This window comes from Mya arenaria, chromosome 2, assembly GCF_026914265.1.
Source record: "Mya arenaria isolate MELC-2E11 chromosome 2, ASM2691426v1".
In the NCBI taxonomy this organism is placed as follows: domain Eukaryota; kingdom Metazoa; phylum Mollusca; class Bivalvia; order Myida; family Myidae; genus Mya; species Mya arenaria.
The window spans coordinates 5622893-5640886 of record NC_069123.1 but is presented as its reverse complement, the minus strand read 5'-3'; the positions used below and the strand labels follow the sequence as shown (position 1 = coordinate 5640886).

Here is a 17994-nt window from a genome sequence, read left to right as displayed (position 1 = left end):
TTTTAAACACAAGTATCATTAACTACATGTAAACAGTGAAAACACGCACATTAGAACAGTTGACCAATCTTATCAAGGCGACCCGTGTTCAATACCCGACCTCGACACAAGTGAGTTTGGGTTGTGGTCAGAAAGCAGGACAAGTTGGTTTCTTCCGGATACGCCGGATTCACCCACAAAACAAGAACACATTCTTGATTAACTTCGTGTTAACAAAAATGATAATGCTGAAAAAATGTATTTCACAATCGTTGTAAATTAAATAAATTTCAACAATTTTAAATTAAAAAACAATGTTGCGGCACTGAAAACCAAAATCAACTACTTTTAAACTAAACTTCTTAGATGAAAGGATGCTCGGGGCGACTAGTTAATCGCATTTGAGAAGTGACGTTTTATTAATGACAACTGATTTCTTCACGCAGACGCAGCTACAAACATTCGCCTTGTCGGTGGCAAAACACCATTCTCAGGCCGATTAGAGGTCAAAAATGGGAGTGAGTGGGGAACTGTCTGTGACGATCATTTCAAGGAGGAAAATGCATTAGTCGTTTGTCGAATGCTTGGATTCAATAATCCAGTGTAAGTTAATCATGCGTAGGTTTTACATGCTTGTTCATATCAGATAATATAACGATTTTAACGATGCTCCACAATGTTTAATAACCATGACCTAATAGAGGTCAGTGTTATACTGGTATAGTTTATAGATACTCAAAGGAAAAATGCTTTACAAAACAATTACAAATTTGGGTAGGGGAATATAAATGACGACGTGGTATTTATAATAAAATAGTTATTTTAATTGCAGTCATGCCTCCTTCTCAACAAACGGTGACAAATCCGACGAAAGCCGTATTTTACTTGATGAAGTAAACTGTACCGGCCAAGAGACCGACATTTCCGAGTGCACACATAATGGGTGGGGCATTACAGATTGTACGCATTCGGAAGATATTGGAATCGACTGCCGTATGTATAAATATATTTATGTCAAAATCTTTCCGAATGAGGCTTGTTGCGTTACGTCAGAAGGTACCACATTGATGATTTTTATCTCTACGACGACGTGTCCTTTTACGACATTAACGGCCAGAATCCTTTTGCAGCAAGAAAGGGTTTGATGCAGAGTACCTATATGAAAAAGCAGCTGTAATTTGTTTCATTGAATGTATGATATTGAAATTGAATCTTTTACGAGGCGTCTGATCATAAACCTGTTAAACGTCATCGCAATAATGCATCCTTAATCATTTCCAATAACGTAACTGCAGGAACACCAATCAAACTCTCTGCAACATTACATTCGGGATTGGTTGAGATACAAAAAAACGGAACATGGCAACATCTATGTGGCGACAGTTTTAACGTTTCCACTGCTCAAGTCATCTGCAAATCGCTTGGATTTAGTGCCAAGTAAGTGAATAACAGTTTAAGCAACTTAAAAAATTGGTCTAATTATTTATCGGTACACAAATGTATGTATTGAACGATAAACAAAATATAGTGTTTGATTCAAAATAATCATTCAATACCAAAACGTGTTTTGTATTGATCATATCATCGTTTATGATCAATCTTTTAGCTACTGAGCTTGCTTCTTTAGTTTTATATTACGTAAATTAAGAACAGCCCAAGTAACAAGTCATTTTCTGTTTAGTATATTTAAAAAGAAGTATTTGAACCTAATTCATACAAACTAACTAAAGAAAAATGCTATCGATTTTAATTTGGTTTTTGTCAAACAAATTGCTGTTAATCGATTGTCGCATCTCAAAAGCATCAAAATCATGTAAACCTTGGGCTTCCCAGGGATCTCCCTTATTGTATTAATATTTAAACAAGGGCTGAATCAGATACAGCACGCTCGACTATTCCGCCCGGTCTAAGTTTATGAATTGCAAAGTTTTGGTAAAGCATGCATGTATCAGATAACGTGTAAAAATGTATCTATATTTTTAGCTGAATAGTAAACGACGTTTTATTACAGTGTATGCAAAATAGAGTTACTATGGAGTTTTTTTTAATTATAAGTTAAATGTACAATTGATAATTTAAACCTCTTGTATGAAGTTTCAATCCAAACAATGGTGTAATAGTTGATTGGTTAAACATATAACCCCCTAGGATAAAATATGTAGTTGCGCTTGTCTTTTTAAATATGATTCATGGTTTCGTTTCGAGACACGATCAGTTAATTTATCATGATAACAACCGTTAACTTTGTAACTTGATTGCTAAACAATCGGTTGAATTTGATAACTGACATGTCCTATTTATTTATTTAACATGCGATTTGATCACACTTAGATTTACTTATTAAAGCAACCACACTTAAGTCAACTTAACGGAATATTCAGATGATTATCCAACACCTATATAAAATATCCTCCTACATTTTTTGGAAACATAATCGAAACGACTCAAGCGTTTTTTTTAATCTCTCGCAGTTAGAACCATTTTGTTATCACCCTTTGCTTGCTTGCAGAATTTAATAAGTCCAAACTTACTAATCCTCACCACAAATGGCCATGTATGCACATTAGAAACAGTTTGTAGTAGTTATTGGAATCCAGTAACACCTTTTTTATCATATGTACAAAAACGGGACGACTTGAAACATATGTCATTTGATTTTGTTTGCATACACACGGTTATCGAATCGCCTTTCGGTACAGTTATGATCAGAGCAGAGCAGAATAGAATAGAACAGAACATGTATTTTGAACATAAGAATGTACATTTTATCATTTTTTACAATGACAAATATATGACATGGCAAAATCAGTTGTATGCAAGGGTACAATGGACATATCAAACATATGAACGTACATAAAACAAATGTGATAGTGAAACTATTTAGCATTATCATGCTTATCATTATAACGTTAATTAAAAGAATGTTAGCAATACAGGGCTAATTTCCTTAAACGTACTGAATGTTCAGAGTGTAGGTATTCAAAAATTGGCACATAATATAATTTTTTAAGATTAAGGATTTTGATATCAATATAAATATCAATATTAACACGTTGCTTTCGCAATACATTTGTACCTGTCGTTAAACAGTGGCGCAGAACTAAATCACAAAGGACTCAACGCAACAAACATCTCAGATATTACTTACGAATGCAATGGAGATGAAATGGACTTGAGCCTGTGTACTTCCAAAACGAAAGACTGTTCATCTAATGTTGCGGCTGCGATTAATTGTCGTAAGTTACATCGTTTTAAAAACCATGAAACCATGAACACATTACATCTCCTCACATCTCCACACTACATGTTGTTCATGAAATTTAGTTGAACATGTGTTCCTTGCAAGAGCTATGCTTTGTATCATTTCAACATGCGATAATGATGCGTTTTCCGTTTTTTTTTGAAATAGTTCTTGGTTTGTTTTGTGTAAATGTTCATTTTAAGTTTCAAAATATCTACTAATGGTAAACAATTATTATGACGCAAATAACTGGGATAATATAATTGCTGAACAAAAAATATGAATAAATAAACATGATATGATTTGAAGAAATTGTTGTTGACAATTGTTCACTAGGGACCCCTATCCGGCTTGTTAATGGAACAAGTGCGCAGTCAGGCCGAGTCGAAGTGGAGTATGGTGGTGGATGGGGAACGATTTGCGACGACCACTTTGATGACCAAGATGCCAAAGTTGTTTGCAGAATGCTTGGATTTAGTGATAAGTAAATTCTTTGGCTTCTGCCGCTTACTGCATCCTTTACATATGAGCTTTTGGTCCAGTTATAACGTGGTCTCCTGTTATTACAACACGTTAGTATTTCCTTTACTGACCATAATGTTTCACAAGATTAAACTTGATGATTGCTGATATAACTTATTTTGTAAAGGTTGTTTTCAATTCACCTACTATTTCTCGGACAAATGAAGTATGTTATTTTTTATTATATTACGAGTAGTTACCGCTTATGTTATGTTGTGTTTGCTTTCGTTTTGTGATTCCAATATATCTTCGAGATATACAAATCTAATGAATTAAACAGAAGGTCAAGATCGCTTAGCGGTGCCTACTACGGTGAGGGTCAGGGAAATATCTTCATTGATGAGCTACGTTGTCAAGGGACAGAACAGGACATTTTGGAATGCAAGTCTAACGAATGGCTTTCCCCTACTAATTGTCAGCATAACGAAGATGCCGCTGTTGAATGTTGTAAGTTACATTTTTGATCGCTTTAAATGTGAACCTTCATGCCCCGATACATTATGTAAGAATTAAATCAAGACAAATAGTTACATCCCTGTGCACACTATTTTCTTAGTGCGTATATTAAATTCCGATGCAGTAACAGCTTGAAAGTCAATATTACCACGTCAAATGCCTGCGTCTATGATATGAAAACAAACCGAAGTTGACATTTTTATCTTCCTTCATTTGACGTCACTTTGCAAAAATATTTTTGCTGTTATGTTTCATAACGACAATCAAAGTTTAGAGTAATATTACTTCACTTTTTGTACAATCCTTGCACTTGTGGCACGTACAATGTTTGTGTCAAATATATAAGCATAAAAACAATACATAACCAAAATAAATATAAATTAAAGGTGAGGAAAACAATCTTCATGTACTCAAAACGTCTTATTGGCATTTACTTGCATTTTTAAGTAACTGAGGTACGACTACAAGGCAGTCCTCAGAAGTTTGTAGGGCGACTGGAAATTTTGAAAGGCGCAGAATGGAAAGGTGTCTGCTCAAATGGATTTAACAACAACACAGCAACTGTTGTCTGCAAATCCCTGGGATTCGAACGCGGGTATAGTGTTAGGATTATTTATCAAAAATCTGCAAAAATTACAATAATTAACTGTCTTCTCCCATCGAAAGTCTAAAAATAAATAAATAGAGATTTGCTTCAAATATTTGATTTGCACATTCATTTTAAATGGATTTTTATTTACTTATTTCTAGGCCAGCTTAAGGCAAATATAAGTCACTATCGAGTCCATTTCCTTGGTAAGCCAATGATTTTGGCATCAAAAAGCGGATTTATAACATATGGGGTGTATATCCACATCTTCTTTAATAAAAAATACAAATATGAACCACTTTCCATTCTTGTATATTTTGCAGAAACATTACTATTTACATGGACGGTCGTTATGGTAGCAGCTTGAATGGACAAACTTCAAACGAATATCAGTGCCAAGGCAACGAAACTGACCTATCCAACTGCCAACAAAAATCTGTTTCAACACCATGTTCTCCGGAAGTTGGGATGAATTGCTGTAAATTTTAAAAACGGTTTTAAAATTGTCTGATATAAGGGAAAACTTCATAATATTTTGGTCTCCACTCAAATATCGAAACACTTATGAGTTTATATACTATAAAAGTTACAATCTCATTTGAATTAATAGTAAACACAATTAGTCAAAAAAATATCTGTACTCTACCTGTTTACCCAGGTATATATTATGTAGAGAACGGGATTATACGAATTGAAAAAAACACTGATAAGAGTACCTCAATCGTTTTAATATTTTTCACTTTCGGTTTCATTACCTTGTAAATCAGTACCTTATCGTGTGACGACGCTGTTTTCCGAGAACGCTTGTTAGGTTTTGACGATTCTCCGTAAACCATTACAGTCGTTAATGACCTCCCCGGTAAAACAGTTTCGGAGATATTTTTTTAGTTTACATGGCGCTTATTATTTTACAAAACAAATACGATCAAGTCGATATAAAGTTAGTAATTAACACTGATAAATTGTGGTGGCATAAAACTGCCGTGTTAACACTTATCTATAAATATTTGTACAACTGGTTATCTACATATGATTTGCGAATTTCACATAGTAAGTGGTAACATGAATCTTATTATGTTAACCAGTTATTATTTTACTTATCAAGTGGAAATCGCAATTCATAACTAGTTTATCTGTTAGCGCCTGAATCCGGAATGCTATAAAAGCTAATTGGTAACAAACTTTATTACGTGAACCAGTTAGTATGTAAATTATTCAGTTGAATTCGCAAATCATAACTAATTTAATCTGTTAGCACCTCAATCTGGAATGCATTTAAAGCTCAGTGTTTACACAAATCTTGTTACGTTAACCAGTCAGTATGTTACTTATCAAGTGAAATTCGCAAACCATAACAAGATACCCTGTTAGCGCCCGAATCTGGAATGCTATCATAGCTAAGTGTTAACAAGAATCTTATTACGTTAACTAGTGAGTATGCTGCTTATTAAGCGGAATTCGCAAACTATAACAAGCTAACCTGTTAGTGTTATACAGATGAAAGGTAATATGTTGCAGTTCTGAGCTCTTTAATTCCTAATCAGATTCTTGCTTTAAAGAAAAAGTAAAAACGTGTTATACAAGTATTTTATTGCTAGATGTATCCAAGAAATTCTCAATCATACTTCACAGCTGGATCTTCAATTTGTTTTATATTTTAGTTGCAAAATCTCCAATGAGACTTCATGGAGGACCTACAGTTATGTCTGGATTTGTCGAGGTGTACATCAATGGCAAATGGACTGGAATAAGTCTACATGGTTTCACTTTGAACGATACTAAAGTACTTTGCAGGAGTCTTGGATATCCAGCAAAGTATGTGTTTAACCTGAATTTAAATATATTTTCAATACGTTACTATAACAAAATGGCTGAAATTTAAAAAAAAAACCCCGATCCATTTAACGTTTAGTTATGTTCTTTTATTGGAAACAAAACACTGTATTACTAACGTAAAACTTGTATGAGGCGGTTAACAGATGATTAGATCTCAAGCAACAGGGCAATGTTGATTTCATGCTAGTTACGCTAGTTGTCGTTTCTCTTGCAGTTATCCTTCTTTCCGCCAAGCTGATTTATACTATTCATTTACAAGCTACGACAGATGCCTTGGTGGCTTAGGGTGTACAGGATTTGAACAAGATATAACTGAATGTATTCCACAAAACGGACAATGGTTCAATGGAAGTTGCGTAAAAAGAGAATTCGTTGGGATAAATTGTGGTATGACTTTAATAAGAACGGCTGAGATCTATAGCGTCGTTTACCATTGGTAAATTACGTTGCGCCTTTATAATATATTTCTCATGCACAATGTGCATTTAGGGTTATAATACTACCAATACATGTTTTTGGCGTTTTTAACCGAAATATTCAAATTAGTTTATAACTTCGACTTTATATTACTATTCCTAAACCCAAACCAGTCGGAAATTTACCAACTCACTTCATACAGAAATTAGTGATGTTATTCACCTTTTGTATGTTTTATAAGATGCGTTTGTCTTTTAGGTACTGATATGCAGTTTCGTTTGACAAACGGGCCATCAGTGAAAGCGGGCCAAGTTGAGGTTATGTATAAAGGAAGTTGGATAGGATTTTGTACAAACCAACAAATTGGTGTTTTTGAAGCGAATATGATATGTGAAAAATTAGGATATAATCAAAGGTACACACTACATCATGTTAACTCTTACAGTAATTTTCAATGACGACACTATAGACAATCGAGTTTCTATAAATGCTTTGCTTTTTAATTATCGCGCATACGTATCAATTTAAGCAAATACATTTTTAAAACTTATAACGTTTTGTTTTCGTTAGCGGATATCTTATTACCTCAAAATACAAAAGTGGCGCAGCCATAACTGGCCTACACTGTACAGGAAACGAACAGCACATATCGGATTGTACAGCCAACACATGGGGAACACTATCGCATTGCGATCGACTTACGATTGCTTGCAGTGAGTAATTATTTTACAGTTTATCAATATTGATCTTAATGTGGTTATTTTCTATCTAACTTAAAGAGTGTACCGAAAGCTGTATTGCATTGTATTGACACTGAGCAATTATCTTAGGCTGCAACTTTTAACGTCACACTAATGATGACATAATGGAAGATCATTATTGAAATGACACACATCATTTACGCACCAATACTCTTACTAGCTTATAATTTTAGTTGTTATCCTAACACGAAATCTTATGGACCCCATATAAAGAAATGTTTGATGATTCATGTTCGATCTAAACAATCGGGTCGTTTAAAAATGAAATAGTAACTATCATAAATATTCAAGAAAGTAATAAGTAAATGACAACCCTTATAGAGAAAAAAAAGTTTGGAAGTTATTAAAACACATTGAACATTATTGTGGGAATTTTGTAGTAATGATTTTATTTTTGTAAAAATTATGTCTGAAGGCCCGAAATCGCGCACTTGGGCTCCTTAATGTTTGCACAGGCCACCTTGATAACGGCTAAGGGTACATTGCCAAGTTATAATAAGCATATGAACATGTTTAAATAATAATCAATCACACCTAGTGTACTCATTTAAATATACAATGATAGTGGGAACGCACAAATGTTGTAAATGGTGTTGATCGTTCTAATTCATGATAAAGTGTGTTCGGCCTTTATTAGCAAACTAATTGTAATTGTTTGATTAAACACTTTCGGTTATCATACTACACATATATTAACATATATTATATATTATCCATATAACAGCAACTCTATTGTTGTATTTTAGACAGTACAGTTCGTCTGGTGAATGGGACGAGTGAGCGTTCCGGACGAGTTGAGATTCTTCACCAGGGCCGATGGGGAACCATTTGCGCAGATCACTTTGATATCCATGTAGCTGATGTTGTCTGCAGAAAGGCTGGGATACGACTCTGGTAAAATTACTGTTTGTTGCTCTGTTATAACCGAAATAGCACAACATACATTGGTATGAGGAAAACCTTGGACATCCAAATGATATTACTGTCAATAAAAGGAAGGTAGGAGCACAACCACTATTTTTTTGGACAACATCTTGAATCCTGAAGTCAACACAAAATGTGAGTTGAATCTTGTTTATAATCATAACATGATTTATTTATGCTCGTTAAGGAACGCATCGGTATTAACTGGGTCACCCTTTGGAAGAGGAAACTTGCCCACCGTCCTTAATAGCACTTCTTGTAATGGAGACGAGTGGGACCTGTCAACTTGTATATCATCACCATGGCAAGATACAATGTGCAACGGCACTGATGTAGCTACTGTTCATTGCAAGGTTCTAAGTGAGTTTCGATATGCAACTTGCGTTTACATAAAGTTTAAACATATTATTTAAGCACATAATGGCTACAATTGTGTTATCCAAGGTACAAAATAAGTAGTTTTGTTTATTTAAAGATACCAATGATGGCTCCTATAGCTTAAAAATGTACGTATATCAATAAATAATAGGGATGCAAAGGAATGTCAATCTTGATATTCGAATATTCAATTGCCAAAATATCTCTTTAAGAAGTTTAATTATTATTCGCTAAAGTAACAGTCGGGGCGATTTTTATCCTTTCTTGTAGCAGCAATCCACAATCGACGGACCATGATTTTCCAAATTAGTCTCTAAAATTCCCCATTTTTTAGTAAACTTAAAGCATAGAATTTTGGACAAACAAAACGATTTTTTTTTCAATTCCACTGCTGTCATATTTGTAAATATGGCGAAATTTTATTTTAAGACAAGCAGATTTGTTCTGAAATGGACCGTTAATAAACATAACTATTGAAAACCAAACCAACTCGGGAACTAGTAACGAAATGAAATAAAAACAAACGTGTTTTTGACTCATCTATTGTGCAACAATACAGGACATATGTATCATATATATCCTAAAACGCTTTTTTATACAATTACATTTCTAAGCACTAACGATATATCGACACACGGAAAACAGTTTATAACACGTAGTTCATATCATAACGGCGATTTGAGCAGTATAGCACAGCTTATTTGGCAGTCAAGAAATCACTTTCGTGTGAAGACCGATTCCTTAAATCCTTAATTGGCATGGTCATTTAAATTTACTGAAAAATAATTGAAACTTTTTTAATGTCACATGTCTTATAGCCAGTTATTGTAAAATTACAAGGAATGTTTTTAGGACCCAACGATATGTTCCTTATTGACATATGGTAGTGTGTATAGTATATTGTCATCACATTCACGCCTCTGGCATAGGGGGCTGGGGGCATTCACTGTAAAAACAAGACAAGCGAACTCTAAACACAACAACACGGTTGTAGGCAGAACGTTTATTATTTTATCTATTCAACAAAAGACCATCGAATATTCGAATATCGATTTTGCTATTCGAATACTAAACGTTCGATCGAACATTCGAATATTCAAATATTCGTTTGCATCCCAAATATAAAATAATAGTTGCAGGTGATGTTTATGTTTTGATGCGTGCGCGGTCTGTTTGTGGTGATTATACGTTCGTATCTCTAGATTGTCTCATTGTCGTTTACACCCATGCCTTGTGCCTCAAAACAGGATTTATTTTATGATTTTTGACTACCGGGCTTGTCCCTCTAGTTTTCATTTGCATGCGGGACGCCATTTACATATCATTTGGAATATATTTTGATCAATATACATGTGCAATGTATGTTTAATGCTTTTATTTGCACATTCCAGAAATGAAAGCAAGACTATTCCAAATGTTTTAAAAATGTGTACGGAATTAAATATCATTTTTGAATGGATATTATTTTCTTTGGAAGCGCAAGGTAAACCCAATGCATGCCAATATCAGTCTATACAATAACGGTTAGTGCAACACTATTCTAAAACATTTATACATGACGTATTATGTTTTTTTTAGATTCACCTATTCGTTTAGTTGGAGGTATAACGGAATATGACGGTGAGGTCGAAATCAAATATAAAAATATATGGAGTCGAATCGGTTCAATTTCCGGTCAACAGAATGTCGATTTGATTTGCGCGCTTCTCGGATATAATTTCTCAAGGTAAATTAAGTTAAACGTTAACAGATAATCAGAAAATTCAAACAATTACTCAAATATCACATTGTGAGTTTTTTGTTGAACAAAGGTGCAAATTCAGCTAAGAACCTTTGGTACAAAAATCAAATGCTAGTTTACGTAAGAGAATAATATAATCTGATAATACGCCATATTTATTTTAGCGCTGCTACATCTACCAGAAATAACTATGGAGCCACAATTCTTTTTGAAAATCTTCATTGTCTAGGCAATGAAACGGATATATCCCTCTGCTCATCATCTGATTGGCAAACCCACCATTCGTATTCGCATTATGCAAGCGTCAATTGCTGTAAGTTATATTTACTGTTTAGTATTATCATGTGCATCGAACATCTCGTTACTTCAAACTAGAAACATGAAGTACATTTAAAAGACCCACTTAAAAAGGTACTGGTATACTATACCAGAATGCAAATCCATTAAACAATTTATAAAAAAATGTATTTTTGACATACAATAGACGGTATAGCAATTATATATACATGCTGAAGAAACCGTACTGAGGCAAAACTGCTTGCCACTAAATTACTATTATTTGTTAAATGGCACAAAATAGGACAGGCAAATCCGCAAGACAAATAAAGGAGAGATGCAGTAAAAGTATTACAAAAACATATCAATGTCAGTAGGATCCTGTTTTTAAACGCATTGTTTCTGAGTGCAACGCCGACGTTTCATTCTTTGAGCCGTTACGCATTGTCCAAACTTTAAGTATTGGTATTTGAAAAGGCTGACAGCATTATTTCTTTGTCTTTGGCAATGAAAACGAAACAGCCGAGAAGTATTGTTAAATTATTACAATTGTAGCAGTTTCACTTTGACTATCATATTTGTGAAGGATTGTAATGCAATCAATTCCATACATATAACTAAATATAAAAAAAATAATGGACAAACTCCTTTAAATCTAGGATATTCCTATAGTTTGCTTGGTTTTGAAAATGAAAGGTATATTGGTATCTATTTTATATTACTAAAATGTCTTAATGGAAGAGTTAATTTGAAACTCAAGGAATGCCCGATCTTTTGAGCGCCGAATAAGCATGAACGTTTCGGAACGTACAGCATAAACAAGTCGGCGGTGCGCACATAAACAATGCTTGGCATAAGGCACCGCGAAGATAGTTGTATGAACATATTCCATTCAAGTGTCGCCCATTCACATATATGGCGGTTTGGCACCTCATTTGGGCTATGTTGCAATTGAGAGAGAAGGATCAATCAGTTATCTTTGCGATGATACCGTAAATGTGAAAAACAAGGCTGTTCTATGCAATATGCTTGGATTTTCCTATGAAAGGTATGCCGGGTTTTATTGTTTCGGCATGTTTCAAGCTCTATATGTAGCAGAGTCGTATACTCATTTTTTACAAACACACATTAAGTAATTGTATGAAGCTAAAACTATTTTTGTATATATTATTTTGAAGTTTTATTTACTTAACTAGATATTATTGTCTCGTTTGTGTGTAGCTTGCTATTATAACGCCTTAAGCAACTGTAAAATTTACTCATGATCGTCGTACTAGCAATATATTAAGCAGTCCTTGTTATAAATGCAAAATAAATTTACAAGCTTAGCATTTTAACCCCAAGTGAACTGTTGTTTCACTGACCGTTCAAAAGCGGTAACCCAAACATTTAGTAATATATATACATACTGCAATGTGTATAAAATCAACAGGATCGTCTTCAGTGCTTGATCTTGTACCCTCCATTGTTTTATTAAATAAAAACGTGATACAGGCAATAAATATTCTAATATTTATTATGCTTAACTTTTTCAGTGCTACGGTTTTACTACATTCAATCCACTATATGCCTTCATTTTCGATACCTGTTTATGTTGACAACATAACATGCAGTGGCTCTGAAAAAGATTACGAAATGTGCACATCGTTAGATTGGTTAAACTCAGCCAGACATTGCGCACAAGGAGATATAGCATATCTTGAATGCAGTATGCATACAAGTTTGGATTTCCCCTAAAACATATCTTTATCGAACCATGCGTGTGTTGTGATATGCTACTGATTCATGATAAAATCACATCATACTAAATCAATTATATTCCCTATTGTATTTAATATTATTTATAATTATATTTGCATTTTGTGCAACCGCCGTTATGATATATAGATATTCTAATTTGATGCAAGATTTCATATAGTCACAAACATATATATACTGTGACACACACACACACACACACACATACATTAATAAGTATTAATTTGCAGATACACCAATTAAACTATTAGGAGGTTTAAATAGATATCCGGGAATTGTCCAAGTGTACAATGACAGTAAATGGAAGTATATTTGCTTCGAAGATGAACACTTTGCCAATTTAAGAAATGCACAAGTCGTTTGTTATATGAAGGGACTCGGCACCAGGTGAGATACCTTTGATATGAATGTTCCGTTTTATTATATTTCTTTTCAAATACTGTTTAAGAGTTCGATTTATGAAAAAGAAGTTTTTGGCTAGAAATGTTTTGTGAACTCTAAGGATAATCGTACGGTTCTGATTTAGTGCCATAAGAGTTTGGAATTCAACATTGAAAGGTCGCAAGGAACCCATGTCTGTTCACTGCAATGGAAACGAAAAAGATATCATTTTTTGCCCACGAAGTAACAATACTTGTCAACAAGTACTGTCCTTGGAATGTGGTTTGTAGGATTTACATATCACGCTTTTCTTTTTAATTAATGAAATCTCAATAGTCAACACTAAACCAACTCTCTTTGTTCAATAACAACATATGTTTCTTTCATTATTTTTCTAAATTAGCAATCTACTGGGTCATTTAAAACTGCAATATTCAAAAGACCTTAACATTTTTTTGAAAACACATTACGGTGATAAAGATGCGGTAATTATACAATGCATTGATTTATTATTATTTTAGCAACACCCATTAAGCTGGTAAATGGTAGAACGAAGTACATGGGACAGGTAGAGGTAGATTTTGGTCGAACAACAGACTATATTTACGGATTCGAGGGACCAGAGACCATCGCAACAATATGTCGTATCTTAAACATGAGTTTCACAAGGTACCTGTTTAACTTAGCCTCGAACTCGAACCCATCTTCATCAATACCATTAAATGTTGAATGAGTGTGCTGTTTTTGTTAAGTAAGCATATACTGTTTCCAGTTAAAACTAATCTTTAAAAAGTTTGGAAAAGACTGTTGGTTCAACAATTCTTATATCACACTGGTTTTATACATTACTAACTTACTCTGCTTACTTGACCAATGCAAAATCAAACATTGACATGTGTTAATTTATGTTTTCAGTGTAAGAAATCTTGAGGCATCAGACAACGTCTATTTCTTGAAGAATGAGCCAAGCACATCAATATATTCGAGAGTTCATACTTTGAAATGCAATGGAAATGAAACTGATATCATTGATTGTGTAAACAGTACCATGTTTAACACCCGGTCATATAGAACGAACTATGGAATAAATTGTCGTAAGATATTATTAATGTCCTGGTTTAACAGAGGTCATCCCCTCCACCTCGGGACAACAGTATTGACTGTTACACAAATGCCTTTGCAACAACTGTTTTATTACCTGATTATATATTTGGTTTAAACATGAAAAAGACAAATACTTTTGTAAAGCGAATATATTGAAGTTTCACAAATTGGTTTTTAATAACAAAACCAATACTGGAAATTCACGAGTTTAAACGATATGCAGTTTTTTTAGAATCTCGGTAAAACCCATGACGTAGCCTCACGCGCGGGTAACAGTTTATACTGTTTACCAGTCAACAGTTCAAAACATTGTAATGTTGATTACTATTTGTAAAACAGTCGAAAATAGTGAATAACATTTATATAGGGCATCGGGTAATAATTTACTTTATTGGTGGTGAGTTCGTTATTTTCCACAACCATGCTGTGTATTTTATTATGTAGTAAAGGCTAGTCTCTCATTTTTGATCGGAAATTTCCATTATCATCGTATTTGTTATTAAATACCTATACATGTGGAAAAAGCATTCATCTTTGTGATCATATATAAGTAATTAATGTTTACATATATATATATATATATATATATATATATATATATATATATATATATATATATATATATATATATATATATATATATATATATCAGTAAACCCCTTTCACTTTGGTCTAATAATGTTACTAGAAAACGAATATTTATGTTTATGCTAAGTTATTTGAATATAATGTATACAGTTTTGAATCTTGAAGCTAAATCTCGTTATCCTGGACAATATTTCACTTTTAGAGACCCCATCGCGATTAGCAGGTGGTAAAAACCACAGCAACGGAATTCTTGAGATGAAAATAAATCACACGTGGCACAAGGTGTGCTCTGATGGCTTCAAAGATACGGACGCATCAGTGATTTGTCGGATGTCTGGTCATCAGCATTCAAGGTTAGAACGTGTTTTAGCAGTATTTATTAAAACTCACTTTGACGAGTACTAGCTGCCTGAACGCGTTTGATTTTACAATGTCAACTGTAAAATACCATTTCAAAACTCTTTCAACAGTTATTTCATTACTGTTTAAAGTAAAATAGTTTTCAACAATGTTTTGCAATGTAATATTATCATGATCTCACCCCTCTCTACAGCAATGCAAAAGTCATCAGTCTAAATAGCAGTGGGGATTTCCTGCTCGGAAACTGGAATTGCACTGGAAATGAACTGGATGTTTCGCTATGTTCCGGTTATAGCGAAGTTTTATCAACATGCAGATCTACCCAAGCTGTTGTAATTGACTGCAGTAAGTACAATGATCATTATGTGCTTAGTTTAATCATTCTGTAATATATATCTTTTAGTTTACATGCTATACCAAATGAAGCAATGCAGCATTCAAATATGAAAAAAAACAACAGAATATCATGTGATTAAGCTGTACATCACGAAGTAATATCTGATTATCCAGAATGACAAGACTATGGATAACTCAATTGAGGACACCTCTTTTAGATGTCTAAATAATGTCTGTTCGGAGAAACAAAACAAGATGTCAACTTGGTGTTCAGTGATTAACTTCAACAAACCAACTTACTTGTTGTTTATATTTGAGGTATAAGAGTAAGGCTGGTTGATGGCCCTTATCCGACTAAAGGTCGTGTCGAAGTTTTCAACCAAGGCAAATGGGGTCCTGTGTGTAGAAGTGGAATAAATTCATATGAAGGAGATGTGATATGCCGATCAGCAGGGTTTATATACAGGTATGTATGCTGTTTTCACCGATAAGGTAAGTAGTTGTAAGGGACCGTTCTGTATTGGTCCATTTGCAAAGTCTTCCCCTTAAGGACAATCTTCCTAATTTTACCACACGAGTTAAAAGCATGACAAAATGTCCAGAAAGGGCTGCGACCAGGACTCGTTGCTGAAATATATGAAAATGTGTGTCAATTACAAACCATATGTCTGTCATTAATTACTTTTTATATTGTCATATACAAATTACATGGACATTTCTGTCAGCTAGGCAATATTATGAAATGAATCAATTTATATGACCATATTGTTCAAGCATAAAATGCATCTAGTGGTTGTAGGTCTTTTTCCGGTATGTTATTGACATTCAATTACTGTAACAATATTTGTTTTAAACTAGATACTCTATGTGTAAAAACTATATCTACGTTGTCTTTTGTTATTGTGTATTTCGTTTGGGGTCAGTTTAACATAATGCTTGTGTTTTTAAGCAATACCCTATTTACAAGTATGTTTTACTACTTGTTTTGTATCAATAATGCATGTATTAATGTTTATAATCAGCAACGGCGAAGTCAATGTTCACGGACGGTACAGCAACGAGACATTTCAAAACTTCACTGTGACAAATTTGGACTGCACAGGACAAGAAGAAGGAATTACCGAATGTAAATCGGACGAATGGATGACAGGACACTGTCCACCGAACGGAGCACTGGAAGTTAATTGTAGTAAGATAAAAATGATAAGCTTATAAGGACAAACACTAACTATTTTTATTAGTTTTAAATAAATAATGCATATCGAGAACTTAATAACTTTTGTTGAATATTTTGTTCGCAAGCATGTGCTTACTTAAAGTTCAATTGTTTATCAGTTACATTATGATACACTGAGACATGTCTTCGAAATACTTATACAGTCGAAATTCGTTGGCTCGATATCTCATGGCTCGATATCCTCGTTGGCTCGAACCAGATTAAAAGGACCGATTTGTTTTTACTCTTTGTTCATATAAATTTTGATCGGATGGTCGATATCTTGAGGGTCGATATTTCTCCAGGCTCGAAGTCGTTTTCGCGGTCCCAAACAAGAATTTCACACCTTGATTTGTTTGCTTGGCTTCATTTAGCACAAGGCGCTAATCGATTAAAATTGCTTGACTGATATTATAATTATTATCGAATTTAAATGGTTTAACAGTTTGAATAAACATGCCATCACTTTAAGTTCTGTCTCTAATTGTTATCCATCCCTAAATTACTATGCATTTTGATATAACTTATATAAGCTATGTATGTGTTACCCACTGTTTACACTTGCTTTTTTTCGCATCAATGTATTTTCAATATAAATAAAATGATATTTTCGAAAAAGTCATTTTACGAAATTTAGGGTGCGTAATAATAAACGAGGTAAATAAGACTTAATGTAACAAATGGAAAAATAACATTCTGTAAGCATTCCCGCTTGGCTCGATATTCTCGAGGCTCGAAGTACTTTGGCCGGTCCCTAGAATATCGAGCCTTAGAGTTTCGACTGTATATGACAAACATTTTAGAGTTATATGTATATGATATGTACTGCATTAATAATAATCTATCATTATAAATACCTGACTGAACTTTTTTTTTTTAAGAATCAAGAATATCTCTTTCTGGCGGTGTAAACAATTTTTTCGGAAGAGCTGACCTTCAATATTTAGATCGCTTTTATACAAGATATGGTACAGTTTGTGGCGATTTTTTCACGTCGACCGACGCGGATATCATTTGTAACCTGTTAGGAGCACCGACCCACGGGTATGTCATTTGATATGTTTAAATACACAACGTAAAGCATTATTAATACACGTGAAATAATATTACACTGTGTTAGTATTTTGTTTT

The 17994-nt window shown here is 33.8% G+C and overlaps 1 protein-coding gene across 1 annotated transcript in view; it reads left to right on the top strand.

Annotated features, from left to right (window-relative positions):
* The first annotated feature begins 448 nt into the window (after positions 1-448).
* The window catches only part of LOC128205593 (deleted in malignant brain tumors 1 protein-like), a 44943-nt gene continuing 27397 nt past the window's right edge, over positions 449-17994 (top strand). The window contains exons 1-18 of the mRNA XM_052907330.1: positions 449-582; positions 812-972; positions 1275-1416; positions 3070-3215; positions 3557-3704; positions 4023-4189; positions 4646-4793; positions 5111-5265; positions 6449-6602; positions 6838-7010; positions 7299-7455; positions 7611-7753; positions 8548-8695; positions 8913-9085; positions 10682-10829; positions 15505-15656; positions 15966-16113; positions 16670-16836. Of these exons, the coding sequence (XP_052763290.1) occupies positions 560-582; positions 812-972; positions 1275-1416; positions 3070-3215; positions 3557-3704; positions 4023-4189; positions 4646-4793; positions 5111-5265; positions 6449-6602; positions 6838-7010; positions 7299-7455; positions 7611-7753; positions 8548-8695; positions 8913-9085; positions 10682-10829; positions 15505-15656; positions 15966-16113; positions 16670-16836 (2653 nt within the window). The 5' untranslated portion in view covers positions 449-559. The remainder of the gene's footprint in view (positions 583-811; positions 973-1274; positions 1417-3069; positions 3216-3556; positions 3705-4022; positions 4190-4645; positions 4794-5110; positions 5266-6448; positions 6603-6837; positions 7011-7298; positions 7456-7610; positions 7754-8547; positions 8696-8912; positions 9086-10681; positions 10830-15504; positions 15657-15965; positions 16114-16669; positions 16837-17994) is intronic.